Source organism: Athene noctua, chromosome 2 (assembly GCF_965140245.1).
Source record: "Athene noctua chromosome 2, bAthNoc1.hap1.1, whole genome shotgun sequence".
Taxonomy (NCBI): domain Eukaryota; kingdom Metazoa; phylum Chordata; class Aves; order Strigiformes; family Strigidae; genus Athene; species Athene noctua.
In genome coordinates this window covers 118807713-118832702 of record NC_134038.1, presented here as the reverse complement: position 1 = coordinate 118832702, position 24990 = coordinate 118807713, and the positions used below count along the sequence as shown (strand labels likewise).

Below are 24990 nucleotides of genomic sequence, written 5' to 3'. Positions count from 1 at the left end.
TAAGCAAAATCAATACTTAACTTCATTCTGAACAATAAGTTACCATTACCTCAAGCCTAACAAAAGCTCTAACCTCAAATAAAAATAAATAAGGTTTCTAACTGAAAAACTTCACAATTCTCATTGGGTTTTTTTCCCCGCTAAAAATACACATATGAATAAATATATCTTAAAGCTTGGCAGTTTTTGGTGAGTAGGACCTACAACGAATCTGACAGCTCAAGGCCAAATTTGAAAGTTAGTCAGTTTAATTAAATGTTTAAAGTTTGTAAGCTGGCTTGGGAAATGATCAGTAGGCACTATATGGAAATAAATATACATTTTCATCTTCTAGCAAGAAACAGGAAAATTTCCCAGTTTTCAGTAACAAACTGGAGAACAGCTGTAGAAAACATTTTCTTCTGTTTCTAACCTGAAGAAGACACTTCATCATACACTGGTTAAATCACACAATTTAAGATTATCTTACACTTTTTATTTCTGAATTGAATTTCTAATTATGTAAGAAAGCACTCTTTATGTTTCATACGGAAACAAACCACCCACACCAATCTCCTCCCCCGCCCCGTCTACCAACAACAAAACCCTAAAATTTTATTATAACATCTTTCTTCTATAAAAGAAAATCTTCAATCTCTTCCCCTATCCACCTCTGTCTAAAATTACCTCTTACTCTAATGTCACTGGAAGAATATAATTAAGCATAACCAGACAGATTCCATGATGGAATGATTTTAAATAACTGTAAGACAGCCTGTGGGGTCTGTATACACTTAAGATTTAAAAAAGGTGAAGTAAACACATTGTGAAAAGCACTTATACCCAAATCAGGACATCAGGAAATTCACAGTATCTGAATTTTTAAGTACAAATAAGCATCAAATTGAAGATTTGAAATAGGAAACTATTATTAATGAAAATAGACATTTCTATGCATCTAAAGTATTTACTAAAATTTGAAACCAAGTGAAAAAAATCAAACCATAAAAACAACACTTACTATTTTTTTACACCAACCACAGTTTGGTCCTGCTTGTATACATTCACCACATGATTTTGCATTAGCTTTTATGCAGTCACTTCCACCTAGCAAAGAACACAAATCGGTCAATTTATAAAAAGTTGCTAACAACAACAGAATTTTAGTTTATTCCATTCTGGCCTTGTAAACTAAATTCTAACTACAACCAGGTTATTAACATGAGACATGACTGACATATTGCCATTAGCATGCATCTAACAATGATATATTTATCTATATAAATAACTGCTAAATATATATAGTTTCAAAGCAACATTAAACTGCTCCAATGAAATCAAGTGACTTACCTTGCTGAGCAAATCCATTCCATATCAAGCAACAGAGGATGCCAGCCCATGTGACCAATTTTAAATTAGTCTGAAATACAAAAACAGAACACCAAATTTTATGATTTATCTTAATGAATAACCAAGAAAAAGAAAACCAAACCACCACCACCAAAAAAACACAAAGCATGAAACTGCAGACATGTAACTGTGTTTTAGAAGAGAAAAGGAACATGGAGCAGATGCAAATCAAATTATCTTAGTTGTACGAGCTGGACAGTTTTGCTCTAATACAACCGTGTTTGCGGGCTAAACTGCACTTAGAAGGCCTCAAACATGGTAGCTTCTTAAATTATTTTGAAATACTCTAGTGCTAGGTAAACCAGCAAGCTATGAGAAATTTGGAAACGCTGTTCAGCTGGTGGTGGGAAGAACTCAAACCAGTCTATTAACATCTTATAAAAAAATATTTGTGCTCTGAATGTTATTAGAGAGAGACTTCTACATAAAGATAACACAGAAACACAAGACGGAAACAGAACTTCTCTATTAAGTCTCTGTTTTAAGATAAACATCAAGGCCCCTTACAAAATATTTTCCTCAGAATCTTCAAAGGGCATTTTACAGCCTAACTTTGCACCTTATACTCCAAACTAGAAATCTCGTCTCGCAATATGAAACATAAAGCATCTTTGATATAAACGCAGCCCATTTTTCTTCTTTAGACAACAGAGAATTAATAGGTACCATCCTTAGTAAAGAAAAAATATTCTACACTTTGTTCAGTGCTATAAATCTTAATGAAAGCCTGGCAGAAAAATACATACAAACTATATAATACATACACATTGTAAGACAAGATTTGAATGTTTATAAGCCACAATTTAGGATTACTGACTGGTCATTTTCCCTAATCAGCAGTGAGACTTCACTCCATACTACAGAGCTAGGATTACATTCTAAAAATAGGTTCCAAATAGATAACTTTTTCCTAAATTTTCCTCCACTCTAATAGCAGATAGTCAGTCAGGGTCAGTTGTCACATCTTTGAAATTTTGGTACTGCTTTAAATTCCATTTCTCTTTTATTCCTTATAAGAATTCTGAGAACTTGGACCATAGCTGCCAATTTCCTTGGTCATCCTGAAATGCTGTTGCTAATTAAAGCCTTTCCAGTCATCTTGGAAACATCAGTATTATTAATGCCTTTTTGTTCTAAAAAATATCTTGCAATATTGCCAAGGAAAAGTGAATTTGGCAGTCTTCTAAAACGAACCTGTCATTTTCTAGAAGATGTACTATTATTCATACAAATTAGCAAAGTGAGCAATGCTTAAATTAACACAGCAGTCGAGCTTTGATTTTCACACACTGATTTTGAGGTCATTCATAGCTGTTACTTTGCACATTCAGCCAGACCTAACGGAGAAGTGAGAGCTACTCTAAAATCTCGTGGAGAAGTTTTCAAACAGAAGCCAACCTTTTGCTAGCAAATTGTATCCAACAACAGTATTAGATGGTTCATATTTTTCTGATAAATCATTTTGGCCCACTTTTCACTGGATGCTGTAGCTAGAGGGTGGTGGAGAGTTTAGACACAGGAGAATCAAGACAATTTGCTGTGGAATGACTTTGCATTGCACATAAATTAATGATAAAAAGCCAAAGAAATAATTGACCTGTGCATTATACCTTAACTTTTGAACATTACTTATTGCACATATCTAATTCCAGTTTTCCCCTCTGCCCATCGCTGCTGAGGTGATCAGTTCTTCATTCACAAAAACTCTCTTCACGAACACTAACTTCCCTCCAATGAAAGGATATTTTGTTACTCTAGAAGCAGTTTTTGCTTTAAGTAGAGCCCAGAATGGGGTGGGCTTTTCAGTAAGAAAAAAAAAAAAAAAACTAAGCTGCTGGCATCAGTTTAGTACTGTCTTTTCTGTTAGTCAAAACAAGAAAACTATAAACAGTTCACCTTTTTAGGGCAGACCAGCAGCGGATGCAGAGCGAGCCCATGCAGACTGTATAAATAAGTCAGCAAAGATGTGACACAGTGCGAAAACTATGATTAAGAACATTTGGAAGAGAAATGTTCCTGTGGAAATGCATCCACGTGATGAATGTAGTTCTGGGCACAGACTGCCCGTAAAGCGAACAAGGAAAATGTCCTCTTCCATATATGGCCAAGCCAATGCCTCTCCTAAAGCAAGCCGCCTGCCCTCCGACACATGCTAGCTCGCTTCCTCTACCTCCGCTGCATAATAGCTTTTCCATCTGCTGAGTTTTGGGAAAGCTCAAGTAAAGGTTTGCTAATTTGGGTTCAAATCTGATTCTTCTTTAGTCCAAGCCAAGCGATGCCCATCCTCAGGCTCCAGACCTCCTCCTAGCCACCGCAGCACCCTGGTCACAACACTGTCAAACACATTCTCCTGCAAGTCACCGGTTAGTGTTGTAGATTGCCCTGTTGCAGATTTTTCTATTCAGAGAATAAACCAAAGCAAAGAACGCCTAACTACACTAGACAGCCAAAGGAAGCCTTTGGAAACAGTTGACGGAGCTGGAACTAAACCCCATGTCAGCATTCAACCACAGATGATGGGAACAGAAAAGAACCCATTGTTACAAGAAAGAAATGAATTTTTTTGCGCAACATTTACATATTTCCTATTATACTTGTTCTCCCCTTTTTAATTAAATACTTGAAAATTATCCCAGAACCCTTGAAAAAGTGATGTTTTCTTCCCCTCTGAAAAAAAGCAGCTCAAAGCTTACAAAAGGTAAGCTTGCCAAGAACTGAAATCTCTTTAATAACTATATCACCAGTTGGATCTTTTTAAAAAGTCTGCAAATGGTGTGCTGTTAAAAAACTGATTTTAAAATTATTTCTGCACATTTGTGAACTGTACCCTATTTTTGTTAAATATTTTAGGAAGAAAAACATGGCCATAACCTTGAATGTTTGGACTTGTTGCTTTCCAAGTTTTTTTGCTAACTGCCTCTACAAACAGTAATACTTGAAGTGAATTTTTTCTTTATAAAACCAGCTTTGATGGAAATCTCTGGAGCTTCTAACTTGAAATGAGAGACTTATTAAGTGACAACAGGAAAAAGAAGGATTATTTCTCCATAGTGAGACTAATTTTGATTTTGCAAATCAAATATTTAGCACCTTTGTGTTCTGCTAATCATCAAGATATTTAGAAATTGAGTTTACTACGCCACAGCAGTAAAGCCTTCTGCAGCTTTTAAAATTTGTTAGAACATCAACACCACCTGTGCAGAAAGTTAACTGGGCAAATGGGATCAAGAAAAAAAACCCGTAAGAGTTATAGAAACATTAATTCCTCTGAAATGAAGTATCACTGGCTATGCTGCTGTCCTCTCACCACTCTTCAGCTCAGCAATTCACCCCACCTAACGCAGGCCACAGTTTATCCCAAAATCAAGACAACATTAACAACGTAGGCCACTGCAGTATTACTCTACTCAGCTGAGCAGTTCCTCAGCTGACCCAGTACTCTGGCATCCACCAAGCCAATGCCAAGCAAAGGAAAACACTACAAGGCATATGTCCCTACTGCATACTGAAGTGTGCCTTGCTGCAAAGCTTTCTACCTAAATACATAACCACACTTCAGACCACAGGGAATCATTTAAATATACAGTACGAGTGGAGTTGCGCAGAAGCCACGTTTTTGAGGCAATAACCATGCAGTCACATCCCCATACACCACTCTAATTACACTTTTAAACCTAGAAATGAATAAGCAACTCACACTTTCAAACTAGCATTCGTGCTTCCCGCAGACTGACACCTCTTTGCATCAGCTGTGTTTTCATGGGTTTAAAGCTTGACTCAGAAATGCTGTATGGAATTGATCCCTCCTAGAGCAGAGATTATGGTTACACCCACTTTCACCTATTGTAAGGATGGAAAGTCACTTAAGAAAGCCGCCCCATCTTCTTTGTTGATTATACACCCTTAGGAGGTTGACTATTCTTACTGCTTTCCTTTCTGACCAGTGCTAACATTAGTGCAGTCATCAAGGAGCAAGCAAGGAAAAGATCTGGCTGAAACACTAATTCAACAAAGAAAGTGGCTAGTTTCAGCCATCTGGGTACAAAAATGCTCATCCTGACATGGTGGAGGTGGCGAAATAGGGATGGAGAAAAAGAGAACTGGGGGAAAAAAAGCAAAGAATACTGCTTCTCAGACACAGTCTGTGGCTGTATGCTGGACTACAGTGGTCACAGTCAGCCCCCACTCCCAGTCATCAAGGATCTGGTTATAAAAAGAGCAGGAAGAGACATGTTTCTAAAATAAGCAAAATTGAATAGTCTCTGGAGACCTGTTTCAGGACTTGATGGCTACCCTGCTAAAAAAGTTCCTTCCTCCTTCACTCCAGAAGGTTTACTGACTTCAGCTGATGGCCACACTTTTCTGCATGAATTTTACAGACTGGCAAGAAGGATCCCATTCACATTTCTGAAAAAAAATGGAAAAAAAAAAGACACAGCAATTTTTCTTAACTGAAGAAACCAAACAACCCAGGTGATGTGGGACAGCAGTTACATGGACACTAAAGACCTCTAGCAATGACCCACACCTCTGTCAGCACTCCTGATGGCCAGAACTCCCACAACACACATTAAGTACAAACCCAAATTTGACTTGACATGCAACAACTCTGTGCACGTCTGCTTGTACAGCAAATGGAAGTGGTAAAATGGCATCCTGTTGCTCTGTCTCGAGAGAAGCATGTTGCTCAGAAAGACACAGGTACAGAAATTAAAGTATCTCATACCAAGGAGTTACTTCTGATTAAAACTTGCAAGTTTGTGGTGTAGATTTTCAGATTAATCTTAAATAGGCAATTCTTCATTTGTGACGTTAACAGCTATCTTATTTACTTAATCAACGTAAATGTTATTGTAATACTGAATTACAGCTGGGATACACCGCTTGCACAGTAAATTCCAGGACCACCAGATCAAGAAACAACATGATGCATTCTTCTTCATGGAAGTGGAGATTTGGGGTAAACACTGATAGCTGAAAAGCAAGAAATTTTAATAAAAGAACCAAAACCTTAATGCACCCTGCAAATAGTTATTTGTTCCCTGATGTGGACCAGCCCTGAGATGGCTGCCCTTCACAGACAGGCTCAGCTCCCAGTCTTGCACCATCAGAGATGAGCTAGTGGAGTATCCCCACGCAGGGGTAGTGAACTTAATGGAAACAGTCAATATAGACAACGACAGTGCAGGACTTTGCACCACCCCAATCCAAACTGAAATGCTAGAAGTAAGCCTGCCTTCAACAGCCTATCTATCTACCAGCATGGCTCATCAAGACCACAATGTTCTTTCCTCCCCAGCAACTTTGCAGACATTAAGCGTAGCAGGTTTTGAACTGCTTGCAGTAATATGGAAAGAATGGGACATTAACCCAGATTAATGTGCAAAATAAGAAATTCTTTAGCACTGAAACAGCTTTTATACAAAAAATTAATCATATCAAGACTGCTTACTCAAATTGTGTCCTGAAAAAGCTTTAAGGCATAACCCACTTCAGCTACCGTAATGCCACAGGATAAAAGAATTGGTAGTATTTCACACTGGACTTAATTTCTCTCTGTCAGTTATTATCTCTAAGTTAATGGAATAAAACAAGCAGTCACCACATATTCATGATAAGCACTTCCACAACCACTCACTCTTTGTTTTAGTGGAGCATCATATGTTAAAATAATATATAATAAACCAGTTAAGACTTACATTTTAATCACAAAGAATTAAAATCTACAGGAAACTAATTTTCTGCTTAGGTGAGGGAGAGTGCTCCTCCAGTACAGTTATCCGAGGTTATCTATCTGCCACAATTAGTGCATGTCACTGGTTAGTTCAGTGGATGCCCCTGCTGAGTTGAGAGTCCAAAAAAAGAGAATACGTTTTGGCATGCCAGAACCACAGAGAAACATATCACAGTTCCGCAGACTCTGCATGAAAACTACTGTACCCTCCCCGTCCCCCCCTCTGCTTAGTATGGCAGACAAACATACACAGTAACACAACTGGTCTGCTAAAACTCTGTTACAGTGCATTACTACCCATAGTTTATTCACACGTTATTCATAGCTCTCAAAAATTCTCAAGAGATCAAGTTGCTTAAAATTTACCAAAAAGGACTGGATTTAATGGGAAAAATCAGTAAGCATTAGGTTCTAAAATAGACTTTTGGGTCCGAAACCACTACTGAAAACCCAGCAGGGACATCTGCATCACATCGCCTCTTCAGCTGAATACATGAAAATGTTCATGTACAAATACCAGCAGGCTGAGCCCACAGCTCATGAGAACAGATCTGGAAGGCTGTTCATGGTATCGGCTTGTGTCCCCAAAGTACAGGATATTTGTTAGTTTATACAGGACACAGCTGCTTCAAGACAGAACAGCTAACTTCAAAAGCACTCGCACAGTATGACCGTATTACTCCTTTTATAGAGAATTTACTGATATTTGTTTCTGGATTTCACAGGAGCCCTCAACTTACAGTTCTAAATAGCGGAATGAAAAGCAATTAGGTAGTTTTCTGAAAATTATTTTTTGGTCTTGATTTGAGTTACGGAGTGGAAACAAATCCACCCAAGTTAGGTGCCTGGCTGCAGGGAAGAGGGGTGGAGATGGAGATTTTTCTTGATAGAACACATAAATTTCCTCTACAATCAGAAAAAAAGAGGTACTGATTTCAGAACAACTGCAACATTTTCTGATAGTTGACATCTCTCCACCTTGAGAAAGATAAAACAGTAGTAGATCCAGTTGTGATAGTTCACATGACAGAGGGTGGTAATGGTTCCCAGGTACTTTACAGAACTGAGGCATACCCAAGAATAAGATAACTGGGCTCCAGTCCCTCCTCAGCCTCAAAGCATTTGAATTCACATCTCCTGGGGATGCTGTATCACCCTACAGGATATATGAGTAAAGGCACTGTCTACTGCTCTATTAAACCAAAGCTGCTATGCAACTGAGAATGGAAGGCATGGAGACAGAAAACGAGCTGGTAAAGTTTTGACTCTTGTTTATCTACTGAAGCACTCAGATGGCAGAAGGTGGAAGAAAGACGTAAGTGGGTTCCTGATCCTGTTGCCTGTAATATATATGTACACCCACAGAGCTTTTACAGATTATTGGGATAAAAATAGTCTTGGGACCATGATTCAGAGTGTGAGCTTTATTTCTTTCTCCCCAAATTTCCTAACATGTAGAAAGTGAAAGAAAAGAGATGTATGTTCACACTCAGACACAGAAGAGAGCTTTGATTGGAAACCTCCTGCATCATGTATGACTACTCTGGCTAGTGCACAGAGCTGAAATCCCTCTCTAACTGCAGAACTGGCCAATCTGAACTATGGACTAAAAGAAGTTGAATACTTCCCCTCCAACAAACAACTAAAGGCAGCCAGGAAGCTTCTGGTAAAATCAAGCAAAGACCTACTGAGTTTAGACTTCTAGGGAACAAAACAAACCTATTCAGTCAGTATAGATTACATACCACGTTTTCTTTCATGGCACTGTATTTCTATACATGTTTTCATTCGCAAAATCTATTGATAATTTCACTTAATGACAAACTCCTGCAACTGGCTGCAAACCTAAATAATACCACAAGCAAAACCAAGTTGCATAGTAAATTGTAAAGAATGCTAGTGCTGCTAAAGCCTAATAAGTTCATCTTTTCATAATATATTTCTATTTAAGAAGTCACACAAGTCCAGATTTCATGCTGACAATGGCGACAAAGTAAAAGAATGAGAAAGGATGCTCAGGAACAATGTGAAGATGCTGTCACTGACAAAGAGCCTTTACCTGTCAAGTCAGCAAACCCTAAGCACAACCTTGATGTCTTCCCTTTGTTCTAATGCCTTTCAGAGAGCACTGTGGTGCAGGCTGGACTAACACTGGTTAGTCAGAATTGCTTTTGAAGTAGGGACTTTGTTTCATGTAGTATATGTACATACTGCCATGCACAGAAAGTTTCTAATTAATGACTAGACCACCTTAGTACTATCCTACAAACAATAATTACTAATTAAAGAACACTATTGTATTAACCATCCTTGTCCCTAGTTTGGCCCTAAAACAGACAAAGAAACTATGTACATAATGTTTTCTTGATCTGTTAAATCATAAATCAATGTTAGGTTAACGGTTGGACTAGATGATCTTCAAGGTCTTTTTCAACCTAGATGATTCTGTGATAATCTGAAGCTAAGATTCCACAGTTTAGTTGTTGCTTTGGACAGCATCTTGATGCTTGAAAGGCAAGTAGTACTTAGACACACCTTATGTGAGCAAACAACCCACATAGAGGAAACGATTCAATAGCCAAATGAAGTGGTGCTCTTTCTCATGAGAATATTATTTTTTCCACATATGTTTGTTTAGATATTTTTACCAGGCAATTCTCCACAGACTGCAATTTATAAGGTAAACTCTGACAACTGTATTTTGGAAAACTAAACTAACAAACAGGTGTATTGTGTTTAATGTTCAACTTCAAATTAGGAAAGAAATACAACTCTGCATATTCTCAAGCAGAGCAGGCAGAGGCCTGCAGCTACATTTAACTAAAAAAGTAAAAGCATATTGCTGGTATTTATTATCTATGGCTTATACCTAGTTTCAACTAAAACATTTGCACCTTTTTCTGAAAAGCTAGTTTGCAACTACTTTTTGCTACTCTACACCTCTCAAAACTATTGTGCTTACTGAAGTCTGGAATAAAAATGCAGAACATTTTCCTCTACCCCCCATCACACACCTGCATTCCTCTCTTTCACTAAGAAATCCCATGTCAGTGCATCCTGCCCACAGAAAGCTGGGATCCTACAAGGACATTATGAAGCTCCTTGAATTTTAAGCAAGGACAAAATAATAAAACCTATTCATACACTGCTTGTGCGAGCATGCAAGCACACCACAAAGACAGCACCTCTCTAAGGCTAAACAGCTAACACCCCAAGCCCACAGGTACCATACTGTGGTTGAAACTACTGTTTTCTGTACCTACAGTGGCTTCTATACATGTGAACCTTGAGAGCTTCCTCTTTAAGGATAAATATATGAGGACATGCAAGTGTTAAGGACCAAAACACCAATTTATTTTCCCCTTAAATCCATCACTGTTAACAAGTACCTATTTTCCATACTCTTGCCAACAGAAGTAGTTCACATTTCTAGCAGTTCATGTCCATCACAGCCTTAATGACTCCAAGCATGCTGCCTCATTGAATTTGTAAGAATTCTCACTGTACTCATCCTCGCTGTTAGCAGTAGGCATTTTTCCATATTTCAGGTTTTTCATTATTGCAAGCACCTCTTTACATAATCGTGATTAAAAGAGGAAAAAGAATGATCTGTTTCATCACTTTTCAAATGCTTTTAGACCCATCAGTCATTTTTGCCATAATAATTTAATTTCTCCTCTTGCTTAATGTTACACCTTTTTCTTTGCGGGGCAGAGTGTGAATTGAATATTTAGCTTGTTTACACAGGTCTTGCCAGTCTACAGGACTTCTTGGCTATATTTAGCATTTCCATCTCAGGCAGATTACAATTAGGAATGCCACATAATGATTTAAGCCATTCTAGTAGAAAACATGGGTGTATGTTCCTTGAGGTAGTATTAAATTCCCACATACTCTGCACCACTTACTACTCCCATAAAGAGACTATTTAATTTTGTGCAACTTAAACCTCATATTCATCCACACAGGGGGAAATGAAAAGTTTAGTTAAACATATAAATATAGCTCTTACATGGCTGACTGTAACTGACGCTTCCGAGGCTGTACTGCCTTAATAATATCTATGACTGTTCCAAAACCTGGTTAAACTTAATTTAATACAAGCCTTTATTTTAAAGGAAAAGAACAGAGGCATGTACATTCTTATGTAAAAAGCTGGAGATTTTAAGTTAATACAAAGTCTCGCTCATCTATTTGTTTAAGAGAAAACAGTTGCAAACATCTTGCTGGCTATTGCTGCAGGTACTGCAGGAAGCCAGAAGCTGACACACCGCAAAGGGCAAACTCAGCGGAAACTCCGTCGTTACATGGCAGTGTTCACCCACCAGTAGCTATCATTAACACCCAGGGTACAGTTTCAGCAACCAAAACCAAGATGAAAGCTAACTGTTGCTGAAAGAACAGCAGTGCTACAGCATCCCCACCTCCAAAAATAATCAACCCTTGCCCCTGCGATCCCACTGGTGGGCCACCCCACCACCCCCCCAAGGCAGCTTCGCTTGCTGGGCTGGCAGAAAAATACCCTGAGTCACCCCTTTCCCCTCCACATCAAAACCCGTTTTCCATAAGACTCAGTGAACTGAACCAGACCTCCACGTGGACAGAGGAGTGCCGAGGAAATATTAAGTGGCAAGTGGCTGTCAGAGCTCCAAAATTACACCAGGCTCTTCGAGTGCTGCTAAACCAGCCTAAACCCAGGCCCACCTTCCTTTTCTGCTGGCCTTGAGTGGATTGCTTATGAGCTCTGCAACACAGCCAGCCAGTTTGGGAAGTTACTCTGATTCTATTTTCTCCAGTAGATCATTAGAACTAATTAGTTGGCCAAAGACAAGCAAAGAACAAAACACTGAAGGTTTTTCAGGTTTTTTTGTTGGTTGGGTTATTTTTTTTTAAATTCAGGATTTGAATGGTAAGTATGTAGAATAATGCTTAGATAGCATCCAAATATTTAATTGCAAGGTTTTTCAAAAGACTCACTATTCTAACACAATTTAGAATGACACTTGCACTGAAATAACTCTCATCCTCAGCATACTTTCAACACTGGGTAAGTGGTCAGAAAAATGAGCATGCATAAGTAATAAAAAAAATAGTCATCCTACCGAACTACATACAGCCATATAAATCTGTATCGAGCTATGAGATTTCTTAATATATAATTCTATATACAGTTAATTTTACATATGTTTTACATATGTAACTATAATGATTGTTAATTCAATGGTAGTGATAACTAGCTAAGTATAAACACAGTGAAGCAAACAGTGGACTTCATCCAGATCTTAACCCTGAAGTTTGAGCACTTGCAAAAACTTCACCAATCTTAGGAAAAAAATTACTTCAACCTTAAAAGAGGTATTTTTTTTTGTTTTTTAAACAACAGAGCCACCACAAACTACTTTGCAAAAAACACTACTTGCCTGAACAACCTGCCTATTAATAATACTTTCCAGAGAAGGATTTTAAGCCTGCAGTCCACAGGCTGCTTCTAAGAGGACTGCAAAAAGTAGTAAAAGATGAGGTTGCTCAAAGTAGCCAAGTAGTTCTACCAGTTTGCCACTACTGAACAGAGTCAGCTCAACTTCTCTGGGCCCTAAAATTCCCCACTTAGCACCCTTCATCTATCTGGTGCCAACTGCGGACGATACTTTCACCTCTTAACTGAGACAGTGGAACAAGCTGAGCAATAACTCCTTGCTGAGTTATTTCTCACCTGATCTAGCAAGCTAAGATAGATTACTCAAGTCAGAAGAGCACTGAAGCATGCACGAGCAGATGCTGTTAGGTTCCACAGCAGTTTATGCCAGCTTATCTCTGGACTACCAGTCCCACACTCCTCTCACTGTGAGCTGCACATTTTCCTATTTTCCCCCTTGGTCTGAAGCAGGTCACTAGTAACGCATGTCGTCACCCAGTTGAAACAGCTGATCTAGCTGAAAATTAATTCTTGACAAGCTATTTTTCAACCAAATCAGCTATGTCAATGACTTACTGTACAGCCTTATGACTTCCACCACTGATACAAGGAGGATGGCAAGACTGCACAGCTACAGGCAGGAGGGACAGTTAAGACCTACATTGGTACACATTGCTGCAGAGCCATGTTCCTATGAAAATAAAGCACATTTTTAGTTGAATTTATGGTTCAAGGGCCACTGGAACATTTTATGAAATATAAAATTCAAGTAAATTTGAAAACCATTTGTCTACTACAGAGTTTTGTGTTCTTGCTAACGAGTGAGCACTTTTTTTTTTTAAACTGCAGAGACGTAATATTAAAATTGCTTCCAGCTAAAAGCAAATATTAATCATATTAAATACAGACATAATTCATTTAGAAAGTGAAACTGCATTGTGAATTATGCACCAAAAAGACTCAGTATCTGTGCAAGCATTTTTAATACTATCTAAACACTCTCCAGACTGGTCAGATGGCAGCGATAAAAATGTTGGCAATCTTACACACTACAGTTACTCTTTAATGATGAAGTTGAGTTTTTCACTGAAACTGGGGATATCAGCAACATGGCTATGCAACATTTTAGTCTAGCCTTTGAAAAGTTATGTAAACAGCATCTGTAGTGGAGGAATATAATACATACATAGAAAAAAATGTTTATCATTGTTTATCAATTTTATGATGCATTTTAGACAACTTATAGCCAATATGTACAATATGTTCTTCTGAAAAAGGAAATTTGATGTTTCCTTTTTTACACTCAAGTCCACACCCAGGAAAAATGACACTGAAATTCTTTAACATTAATTTCTCACACAGATTTGTATTTGCATGGAAATGACAAAAACAGCCCAAAAAATTATTCCTCATTTTTGAACTATAAGTAAAAGCAAAGAACAAATGTTACCTCCTAAAATGATACATTTACAGATGTTTTTTTGGAAAGGCACGTAAGTTACATTCACACACACCTGAAAGACAGAATTTTAATCTATTCTGACACAAAATGAGCAAAGTGACATTACAAAAACTGCCAAGCCTGTATTTCATGCAGATGGGCTGCATGAGACAGTCTTTAGCTAGCACCAGAAAGTGAGCATATTAACATACACTAAATACAACCTTGCAAAAGCACAAAAAGAACCTCAGAGAAGGTAATTCCTGACTTTACCCTATGCCCACCAAAACTACCTTCGTAATACACAAGAAAATAAAACATCAAGTGTAATGCGAAAAAAACTCAGCCAGAACACAGTGGCAGCACATAAACTACCTTGCTTACCCTAGTCAATCTTGTGGATGATGCTAGCAAAGATTTCCTCATTTTTCCTTTTTATTATCAGAAGAGGGAGCATTTCATTTGCTGACTGGACAAACACAAAGTCTTCAGCCACTCCATTATCAAAGACGTGGTAATAATATGAGAAGTCATCCTGATACAAAATTTAATCCTAATTTAATGATAATCAACTACTAAAATGTGTCATCTTTTGATCCCTGGGAGAGTGCTTTTTATTTAACATCAAAAAGATTACATTCTTTTGTATTTATCTCCACTTCAGAAACAGACTTTCCTTTTATCTGTACCCATCTTCACACAAACCCCTTTCACCTACGATCTGGAAAACCGGACAGCTGAGGGTCTATGCAGAGCTTGGATGCTGCCCAATTTAATACTTAAACACTGAATCTGCAGAGGATGCTGGCCAAGCTACTAGAATGCCAGGTCCTTCACATGGCCTTCTATGGTCCCCGATATGCTCCTGACACTCAGGTTACCCCACAACTCACTGGTAGAGCATCCTGTGATCTGCTTTATGGTAGCGCAAGGCCACAGATCACTCCCCACGGGTCCTGCCAGCCTACAAAGGCACAGAGCAGATGAGGACAAATCAAATAGCTTCGTGCAGCAGCTAGCTGCACAAGAGGCAAACACAACTTGGTGCCAATGCCCCCAGTTAGCACTGTTTTAATGCACTAAATTACAATTCTACCACAGAAAATTAACAAACCCTAAAACGACAGCTTATCCTCCATTTTCCTTTGCAAAAGGGAACAGCCCCCTCCATCCTTATCTCAATACTTACTTCAAGGTCAAGGTTATGCCAAACCAGACATCCCCCTCTCAGGTTTGTTTTTCAGAACCACAACCTCGGGGACAAAGTACACATTAATATCCAAGACACTACCTTTGACTCACAACATAACCATTTCCTAAGTAAAATACCAATTCTTTCTACATTAATCTAATACAATTATTTTTCTTCTCTTTTAAATAACCACAAATCAGTTATCTTTGCATGAGGGTAAGTTCAGTGTTTCAGTTCAGCCCAATATATAATTATTGTTTTTCTACCACAAAGGATGAGAAAAGATGAAGAAAGCTTTCACTTTTTCCGTTCAGCTTCCACATCAAAAGTGCCTTTACTTGCACAGCTATAAAGGTCCGTAACAGAAAATTAACTTCATGTGAGTACTTGTATGTAGTATGTATACTACATATAATATTATAGCTTAATACAGTAAGAGTCCATATAAACTGTGTCTCTCCTTCCTGCTTATACACTAGAATATACTAAGACCAGAAGTTAGAACTAAGCTAAGTCAAACCTAGGACTAAGTTAAGCATAAATCATCTTTTACAAAACATGAATCAGAAAAAAATGAGCCGCAAATATGATGGTGGTCTTTTGGGGGGAGAAAATACTGGCGCTATTGTATATGTTATAGTTTATGAGCATTTTAAGAAGAATCTGCACTTAAACATGGTCTTACAAATTAGAAGTTTAGAGAAAAAAACTATAAACAGAAAACTAAAGATTTGTTGGCAGAATGTGAGAACTGCATTAATTTATCAAAGAGAAGACATTTTTCTGTGGAAGGAGAGAATGAAAAGGATGATGAAAAAACACAAGTATCTTCTTAGCTCTTACTAGCAACAAAGTTAAGATTCCAGCCTCAATTTTGTTACTCAAAACTTCCCCTGCTAATAAAAACCATGATATTTTGCTGCTGCTGTTGGAAAAGAACGAACATGAAACTGCTTTTAAGACAGAAAGCATAACCCTTTTTGTAGATGACTGTAAAGAGAAATTGAGAAATACAGAGACAAAAATTGTCACTAATATATTAAAGAGCTTTTACTCAGCAACACCCAAAGGCGGTTCATTGGTGAGGTAGAAATCCTATCACCTTTCCCAAAAGAAAATGTTAATATTATAGTCTTATCAGGCTACTTTTCCTACCACGTGCTTGATTATGTGCGAATTTTGTACTAAGTTAGTGACTTTACCATCACTGTGGACATCTTCAATCTGTTAATAGGAGAGTATGATAGCCTAAGAAGCCCACTAACGACTCTGATTCGTCTAATAGAAAAGTAAAAGAATGCAGTTATTACAAAAATACAGGATGTTTAATAACAACAATCTGCTAAAGGGAGCACCCTTAGTACTGAGAAAGACAACTATACTACTTAGTGATGCATAATGAGGTGCCCAGTGTCTCATTTTTTTCTTTCACAGAAGTCAGAATTTTCATTTTCTCTGCGTGACATTCCCAGTACAAGCTATTCGGCAAGCCTACACACGTCTTAAGTTGGGCTAGAAACTCATAGAGCCTGTTATGAACACAGCTAAAGCACATGAACGTTTTTTACAATGAAGCTGTATGTACTTTTTACTCGTACTTACACTACTAATCCACATGGTGGGAGAGAAAGGTCTCATCATAAATTTATCCTGACTTACAGTTTTAACAGTTTAGGTTACTGGGCCACACATATACAGGACAAATAAGGGGGAGAAAAAAAAGAAAAAGAGGCAAAACCAAAAATAAAGTAGAATTTGTCTTCCCATTTGTGGGTAAACACAAAAATTACTTTGTAGGCCACCCAAGAAACTCCATAACCACAACAACTGGCAGATACTGGTCAATACTGTGGTCCACCACGGTTACTGCATGGCAAGTAACATTATCCTTCACAGAAAAGTTGGCAACAGAATACACAACAGAACGGAGCGAGGAGGAACTACACAGAAAAAAGGAGAAGGTATCAGCCACTATAAATAACATTATTCAGCGTTAGAACTAACCAACAAATTTCATTTTTTTGACACAAAAGGAGCCTTAAATCAGACCAAGATATTGCCAGCATCTGCCCAGGAGACAGAGCCACAGAATTTGTTCATCTGTTCATGATTCTGTGACACTCCCTCTTGAAAAACAAACAAACATCCTCTTCAGAAACAACAGCTAACTCTCCCCTACACCAAAAACTTGTTTTTCTGTAAAGCTCCGAGATGCATGTTGTAGTAAAAAACACCCATGTATACACACACACCAGAGCAGAAGCCTGGAAAATCTCCAGTTGTCTAACCAGCAATGTTAAAAGTGCTAATGAGAGCACTACTACTAGCAAGTGCCTTCAAAGCAAGGTGAGTAGAGCAAGTGGGAACAATTTGTAGAATCGGCAACACAGAGGGGAGATGAGAGTTTGGAAAACACAGACTTAACTCCAAGTTTTCTACTGCTGGAAGACAGAAAATTTCCTACAGAGCACATGATGTAGGTGACTTAAAAATGTAGTCATAGGGGAATAGTACACAGACTGACAAGTACTTTTAAATGACTCTACCAAAACACATCTAACTATATATGGCCTTAAATACATTTTTAAGAACTATTTTATGAGCTCTACCAATAGATCCCAAGAAGCTTAAAAGAAAAAAAAAAAAGTACTCCCAACAAGGATTTGGGCTGACTGCAGCTCCTAAGAATTAAAAGGATGCCAAAGGGATAGGCTATCCTTAAAAAAAAAAAAAAAAGTTGACAAAAATAAACCACTTGAAGTTCTAGAAAAGCAAGTGAGGGCAGAATAGGCTCCACTGCTGCCAAGCCTGGATTCCCTCTTTTCTGGATCTAACCAGTGTCTCTTTCAAGTGTCATGTGAATAAGCACACACAACCTTAAAGCTAGCTAGCCTGCCACAGTTAACACTGATCAGGAAAACCCCTGCCTATTTTAACTTCATTTTTGCAATGTCTCACTGATTGTAATAGTGTCTCTCACATGGAAGGGGTACAAAACATATTTGGAAAAGAGCAGGGAAGAAGTCAGGTATATCGACTGCCAGCAAAGCTCCCTCCAGCCTCTGCTCTTTCCCCCCCAAAGCCCACACCATGTGGTAGGTGCAACTAAGAGAGAACAGAAAGTGGCGCAGCACACCCACCCAGTCACTCCCTACGTGCAATGGAGACAAGAGAGAAGGCTGCAGCAGGCACCGCAAGCAGGTCTGCACTGAAGAAGCCCGGGCCCCTGGTCCGCAGGCAGAAGAGGAAGAGCAGGGACTCTGTGTGTCTGCCCACTAGAAGGAAAGGGAGCAGTGATGGAGTCTGTTCCCAAACTACAGCCTTTGATGATGGCTTAAGAAAAGGGTGCCCATCAAGAGGTGGTACTTCAACACCCCGTTTCACAGCAGCCCTGTTGCAACTGCAATCAGAACCGTTTCTGAAGGCCGCATTACCAAGAGCCACAGACAGCCAGGAAGCCTGTAGCAGAGTGGTGGGAGAACCACTGGCTCAAACACGCATCACACCACTCGACTAAATCAAGACTGGGGTGGAAAGGTAGGCATGACAACTATTTACAAACAACTGAAGAGCACTCATACCAGTGGCAGCAACGGAATTACATTCAGGGCAACGGAGAACACATGTCTGCATAGGTCTCCCTGAGCTTGCCTTTCTGCTACCCATGCTATCTACTTCCCGAGCCTCTTGCTATAGCAAAGGAGCTCTTTTCAAAACTGCATCATTGCAGAGCTACCCTGAGAGGTATAGGGAGGATGGTTAAGAGCAGAGGACTGAAATGATGAATCAGGAAGAAAGAACAGCAGGAAAAGTTTCCGGACAGTTTGTTTTCAGCTGTGGGAATCACTTCCCAAAGGAAGTGGTAGAAGATTAACCACTTGAGTCACTTAAAACTCAAAACACTAAAATTCTGCACTCGCATCAGAAATTCATGCATATTCCAGAGAAACTCTCATCCCTCTGGGTCAGTCCTTCACAAGGGTGGACATCACTAGGAACATGATGCAGATCGGATGACTGAATGTACAGAGCAGAATGAGCTCCCTGGCTGCACACACAAAGAACCTCAGATTTTTAACTGCTGACATCTCATTTTGAGATAACTGGTTCATTTACCACGTGGCTGGCAAACAGATACAGCACTTACCAAGTCCAGCTTTGATTAAGGAAAGATTTCATTCTGCATGCCTGTCAGGTTTGTACCTTTCAGCTGAAGCGTCTTTGAAAAGGACAAAAGTTGAAGGTGTTCACATCCTAAACTTGCCTAGTCTTGCCTACCTATTGCCAATGGCTCACTGCTTTGCAACCCTTATAAACACAGCCTTAGGCAGGCTTGCAAAACGCTACTTAATCATTTGCCAGAGGCAAGTAATATTTTCTCTGACAGGAGAATGAATCATCAGTTTCATCACCGGGATGGATGTGGACAATGAATGTCTTTGCTACTTTTAAAGTCTTGTTTAATTTAGTCTAATTTACATCTTTCTAGTAGTACAATGCTTCTTTAAAAAACAAACAAACAAGAAAACCCACAAAAACCTGCTACCAAGTAATTTCATTTAATAATAAAAACCTGATTTTTCTAACCCTACCACCATCACCTACCAAATGATTAATGTGCCAGGAGTAAAGATCATCTAAATGTGTTTTCACATCCATAAAATCCCGCTCCATTTCAACACTTAAGCGCACACGCAGAGTTAGCCATGAGCAGTTCCACTAATCTGAATGGAGACAACCCTTACGCCTAAAAGTTTGTGTGTCTTGGCATGAGCAGGACTGTAGCACCGATGGCAAATCTACCGGAAAAATCAACATTTTCACCCAACAGGTATGTGCACATGCGTTGGCATGAATGGACTGTTATGTTATATGAAGGACAAATGCAGAAGGAACCAAGGACATGGGTCAACTTTTTTTTTCCCCCCCACAAAGACAGTCACAAAGACTACCTGATGAGTATAACGGTCAGTCAGACGCTTATTCCATAAGATAAAGGCATCTGACATGGGCTAAACAGCGAATCAGAAAGAATTTCCTATCCCTTCGTGTTTCTTTCCAACCATCGGTATAGGCAGGTAATACGCGACAAAACACTGCGCTCCTACGGCTGTACGTTATTTCAGAAATCTCCACGTGAAACAGACCACGTAGAGAGGCCTCGCGTTCCCACTTCCCCCCCCGGCACAAGCCTACAGCCGGCTACACGGGCTCGGAGCCAGCCTAGAGCGAAAAACGCACGAATGCGAGCGCACGGAGCAGCCAAACCGCTGCGTTACGATCGCGCCGTCACTGAAACGGTGCGCGCCCCCCGCTCTCCGCGGCTACTTTTAGCAGACACGTGCAGGTCAAAAAACCCGGGACATCCGAGCTCCCTTACGACCCGGTTCCCGTAACCCGCCCCTCCCGGCGCCCGCTTCCCGCGGCAGCACGGACGGCCGCCCCCACACCCCCCCCCGCGGGCGCTGAGGGGGCGCCCGCCCTCCCACGCACCCCCGGGGAAGCCGCCCCGAAACTTTCCGGCGCCCTAGTGCCGCCCCTTCCCGGGCACCTCCGGGCGGGCGGGAGGCCGCTCTGAGCGGGGCGCCGGTACAGGCTCCCGCCTTCGCGGAGAGGGAAGGGCCGGGCGGACAAAGGCCTGGCTGGCCCCCGCCGGCACGGGAGGCCCGAGGCCGCCGTCCCGCCGCCGCGGGAAGCCGCAGGCCGGGCCCGACACCTTCCCGCCCGCCCGGGACGAGCCCACCACCCCGGCGCCGGGGCTGGGACGGCGGCCGGCGAGGCGCCGCCTCCTCCGCCCAGGACGGCCGCCGAGGGACCCGCGCTGCGGGGCGGCGGCGCCGGCGGCTCCCCGCAGGAGCGGGCGGGCGGGCGGGGGGACGCCGCGCTCGCCGCCCTCCGCCCCGCCCCGCCCGCATAGCGGCGGGCGCGCCCGAGACGAGGCTCCCGGGGCCGAACGGGCAGCGCTCAGCCCGCTCCCGGCCGGCTCCAACCCCCACCCCGTCCTCCCGCTACCTCGGCCATGGCCACGGCGCGGCGGGCTCCTGGCGGGGGCCGCGCTCCGGCCCGCCTGGCTGCGCGAAGCTCCCCCTGCACCCCGGCGTCCCGGGCCGGGCTGGCTTGGGCTGGGCGCGGCGGGACACCCGGCCTCGCTCCGCTCCGCGTCCGGCCGCCCGTCGCCTCCGAGCTGTGAGGGGGAGCCCGGCGCGGCGGGGGAGGGGAGGGAAGGGAGGGAGGGAGGGAGAGAGAGGGAGGGAGGGAGGGGAAGGTCCGCCGCGCTCGGCCGCGCTTTCCCCGCCCCGGAAACACATTCCTCCCCGCTGCCGTCAAGGCCGGGCGGGGGCGGCGCGCTGGGACGGAGGGAAGGGCTCTCCCTGCCCCAGGCGGGGCTCGCCCCCCGCCTCTCCCCCACCTCCCCCGGCAGTGACCGCCAGCGCCTTATTTGGTGGGCTCCCATTAGCGCCCCGGCTGCCTCTCGCCCCGCTCCGCAGCCCCCGCGGGGCCGGCGGCGGGGCCGGGGCTGCCCCGCGGCTGCCCCGCGGCTGCCGGCGTTTCCCTCGGCGGTCCCGGGTCGAGCGGCGGCTCGGCGGCCGCGCTGCTTTGCCAGGGCTGCGCCTTGCCCGGCTCCCCGCGCCGCCTCTGCTTCCTCCCGGCTCGGCCCGGCGGTGCCCGCGGGGCCGGGACACGCGTGGAGGCGGGGGGACGGGGCACCGCCCGCCCCGGCAGCCGTTGCCGCGGGTGGCGGGTGAGGGCGGCCGGCAGTGGGGATGGATGCACCGTCCAGGCTGGAAAGGGGAACTCCCCCGTGTCCCCAGTCCGGAGCCCGCCGCTGTTCGGCACATGCTCTTGGCGCTTTTCAGTGCTCCTTGAAGTTGGTTCTTGGAGGCTCGACTGGTTAAAAATGTTAAAAATATAAACGTGGCATGTGACGCGGTTTTGGAGGTGAGGAGTGGTAGGAAACGCAAGCTAGGGGCTCACAGCTCGCAGTCACAAAAGCTGTGCCTTTATGCGGGGACGCTGGAGCTGGTGTCAGTTCTTGGTATGATTAACGGAACGACTGATGCTGCAAAGTGACGACTTTCTCCCTGCTTTGTTTCTAGCTGTACTTCAAAATAAAAAATTATCGATGTTCCTGCCTCACTCAAGCGCAGCCTGTGATACAACCCCGTGTTCCCTTTGGGCAGTGCAGTTGTTTAGGATGAAGTCTATTGACATAGCTGCATTAACAGAAGCTTTTAATGCTGGTACAACTATAATTGTAAAACTGTTTTGAGTGGTGTTAGAAAATGAGATTGAAATGATAGACTGCCGCTCCAAGCATCTTCCTCAAAAGCACTGGTCAAATGAAGTGGAAGAGAAATAACTTTGACAGTCAGAGATGACGAAGCCAGAGACTATATGTTTCAACAGGTAAATTAGTATATAGTATTAATACTGCCAGGAACAGGGAAAGAAATTGCCATAAAGCCAAAGTTTTAAAAATGCAGAAACGTATGCTGTGCAAAATAAAAGCAAATGCTGAAAGGGATGGTCATCTGCCAAAAATCTAAGAAGTTTAAGTACTGAGGGAGAAAAATTACTTTTAGCCAAGGTATCCTCCTCTGCTTCCTTATTGCAGGGAAAAAAAGCACATTTTGCCAGAACGTGCAAATGGCGAGTGGAAGTTCACTATGGTGTACTGCAAACAGGTAGTGGTGAAAATGTGCCTCAGATGGCTGAGGCTATGAGGAGTAAGTAAAACTGTTTAACAAACTGGTGCTTCAAGTACTACACAACACACAGCTCAGGCATTTTTGTGTGTGAAGTTGCCTGTGGCTGACTGTGCTGTGCGATAGGAAATTGGCAGGGAAAAATCTCCCAAACGGCTGAAAAAAGTCACTGAATTATTTGGCGGCTTTTTGGACTCCTTTGGAGAGTGCAGATGCGTATGAACACCATTTGTTATTTTCCAACACTTCTGAAGTACTAAAGATGTCAGAAAAAAGTTCTGGAGGTGTCTGAGGCAGCAGACGTAATTGCAGATGATGTCAAAATGTTTAATGTAGAGTCTCCATGCTGTGGTATACATGACATCTGGGAGAGTGAGTTAACATTTTTGCACAGAAGGACTCTAGAAATGGCTTGAGCGTGCAGCTAGGAATTATGTGGGTCACTGTTAGGCTTGGGTACCATTTCTTGGAATCCGCATCCTTGCATCTCACAGAAAATAGGTGAGAAAATGAGGCACTGGAGGAGTGTGAATGATGTATATTCACTTAGTATATATACTGATTTGTTTAATACTGATGGATTTGCTGTTGTGTTCACTACTGCTTTTTTTTCTGTGATTTTGAGAGGTTGTGGCTCTTTGTTATAGGATTTGGATGTAAGTTTTAAACTCTTCCTTCTTAAAGTACTTGCATGTGTCAAATCCATCTAGTAGTTGGAAAATATCAGAATTATAATACTTCAGTTAGTTTAACTTAATTTTATTTAATTGACTTAATGACATTAAATTAACACAGCATTTTCCCCGAATTTTATGTGTATTTAATACTCGCGTTATATTTAGAAGACAATAAGGACTGTCATTTGGTAGCAATGCCTTTTGTTTTATGTGTAACGTATGTTCATTTTCTGTGAACAATGTAAGAAGTAAATTCCTGTGCTGTAGAATACACTGTCACAGGATAGCCAACTAAGTGATGTCTGCAGATATTAGCAGAAATAGTAAAATACTTCATTTTATGATTATTTGGATATCATATTACTGAAAAATTCACAGAAATATAAATATTTTAGTATTTTAGTTATTGTTTTCAAAGTATTTACAGTATATTTGGCAAATTATATTACTTAATAGGTACTGATTTAATTACATGCTTTATCTTTTATACCTACTAGAGTTTTGCTTTAAAAGCCTGTTGAAGAAAATATTTTCATTCTGTCTTATCTTTTAAGCTAAGCCATTGACAAAAGAGGGCCCCGATATCACAGAAGAGGAGTGGTTGGTGAAGCACCAGTGGTGTGCAGGTCACAGTCTGAGAATCTTTGGCCTATTCTCAGTGAGTCATTTTATATATATAATATTAACAGCAGCATGACCAGGTTGTGTGGTGGAGGAATCAATCTGTAGCTACAGCTTGCCTTGCAGATACAGGTTTTATTGTAACTTTTACAGAAACACCCAGGAATCCCAAACCAGGCCTTGCTGTGTCCAATGTTGCATGTGTAAAGAGGTCAACTGTTTAGATCAGGGATGCTCAGCTGCAGCTGAAGGGCTGGGGGTGAGCATCCCCACACCAGGCCGTTCCTCCCTGCAGTCCCTCCCAGGCCTGGCTGGTAACTCAAGGGTGAGCGGTCATTAGAGTGCCTCAGGGACCGCTGCCTGCTGGGAAGCAGGAGCTGCTTGGAAGGAGAAGCTGCAGCAGCTTCCCATCTTATCAGGGTATTTCCTTGATTGCAGTTTCCCAGTGGCCACATGTTGCTGCCAAGACACTGAGCTCTAGTTAACTAAAGGCCACACAGCTCGGGGGCTGTCATCCTGCTCCCTGCCATCTCCTACTCCACTTCTGAAGCTTGCACAGGGTCTAAGGGGAGATACTTTGCAACCGGGGCTGCAGTGGGGAGTGCCATGGTTTGCACACTAGCCTCCAGATGCCTCCCATCAGAGCATCCCACTGAGCAGCTTCATAACCTCACCACCTGCTAATGCAAGTCTTTTCCCCTTACTTCTTCATATTGTACTAGAAAACTCACCTCCGTCTGCCTCAGGGAGTGTTTACTGTTCTCTTTCCCAACATACTTTGTTACTGAGAACAGAGTACATTCTCTTTCACCCC

At 41.8% G+C, this 24990-nt stretch overlaps 1 protein-coding gene across 2 annotated transcripts in view; it reads right to left on the bottom strand.

Annotated features, from left to right (window-relative positions):
- ITGB1 (integrin subunit beta 1) overlaps positions 1-21478 on the bottom strand; it is a 45771-nt gene extending 24293 nt beyond the window's left edge. The window contains exons 1-3 of one of the 2 annotated variants that reach the window (XM_074900013.1): positions 21185-21478; positions 1330-1399; positions 1001-1086 (exon numbers count right to left, since the gene is read on the bottom strand). In XM_074900013.1, the coding sequence (XP_074756114.1) occupies positions 1001-1086; positions 1330-1399; positions 21185-21193 (165 nt within the window). In that variant the 5' untranslated portion in view covers positions 21194-21478. The remainder of the gene's footprint in view (positions 1-1000; positions 1087-1329; positions 1400-21184) is intronic. The other variant, XM_074900014.1, reaches the window with a different exon arrangement.
- Positions 21479-24990: the final 3512 nt, after the last annotated feature.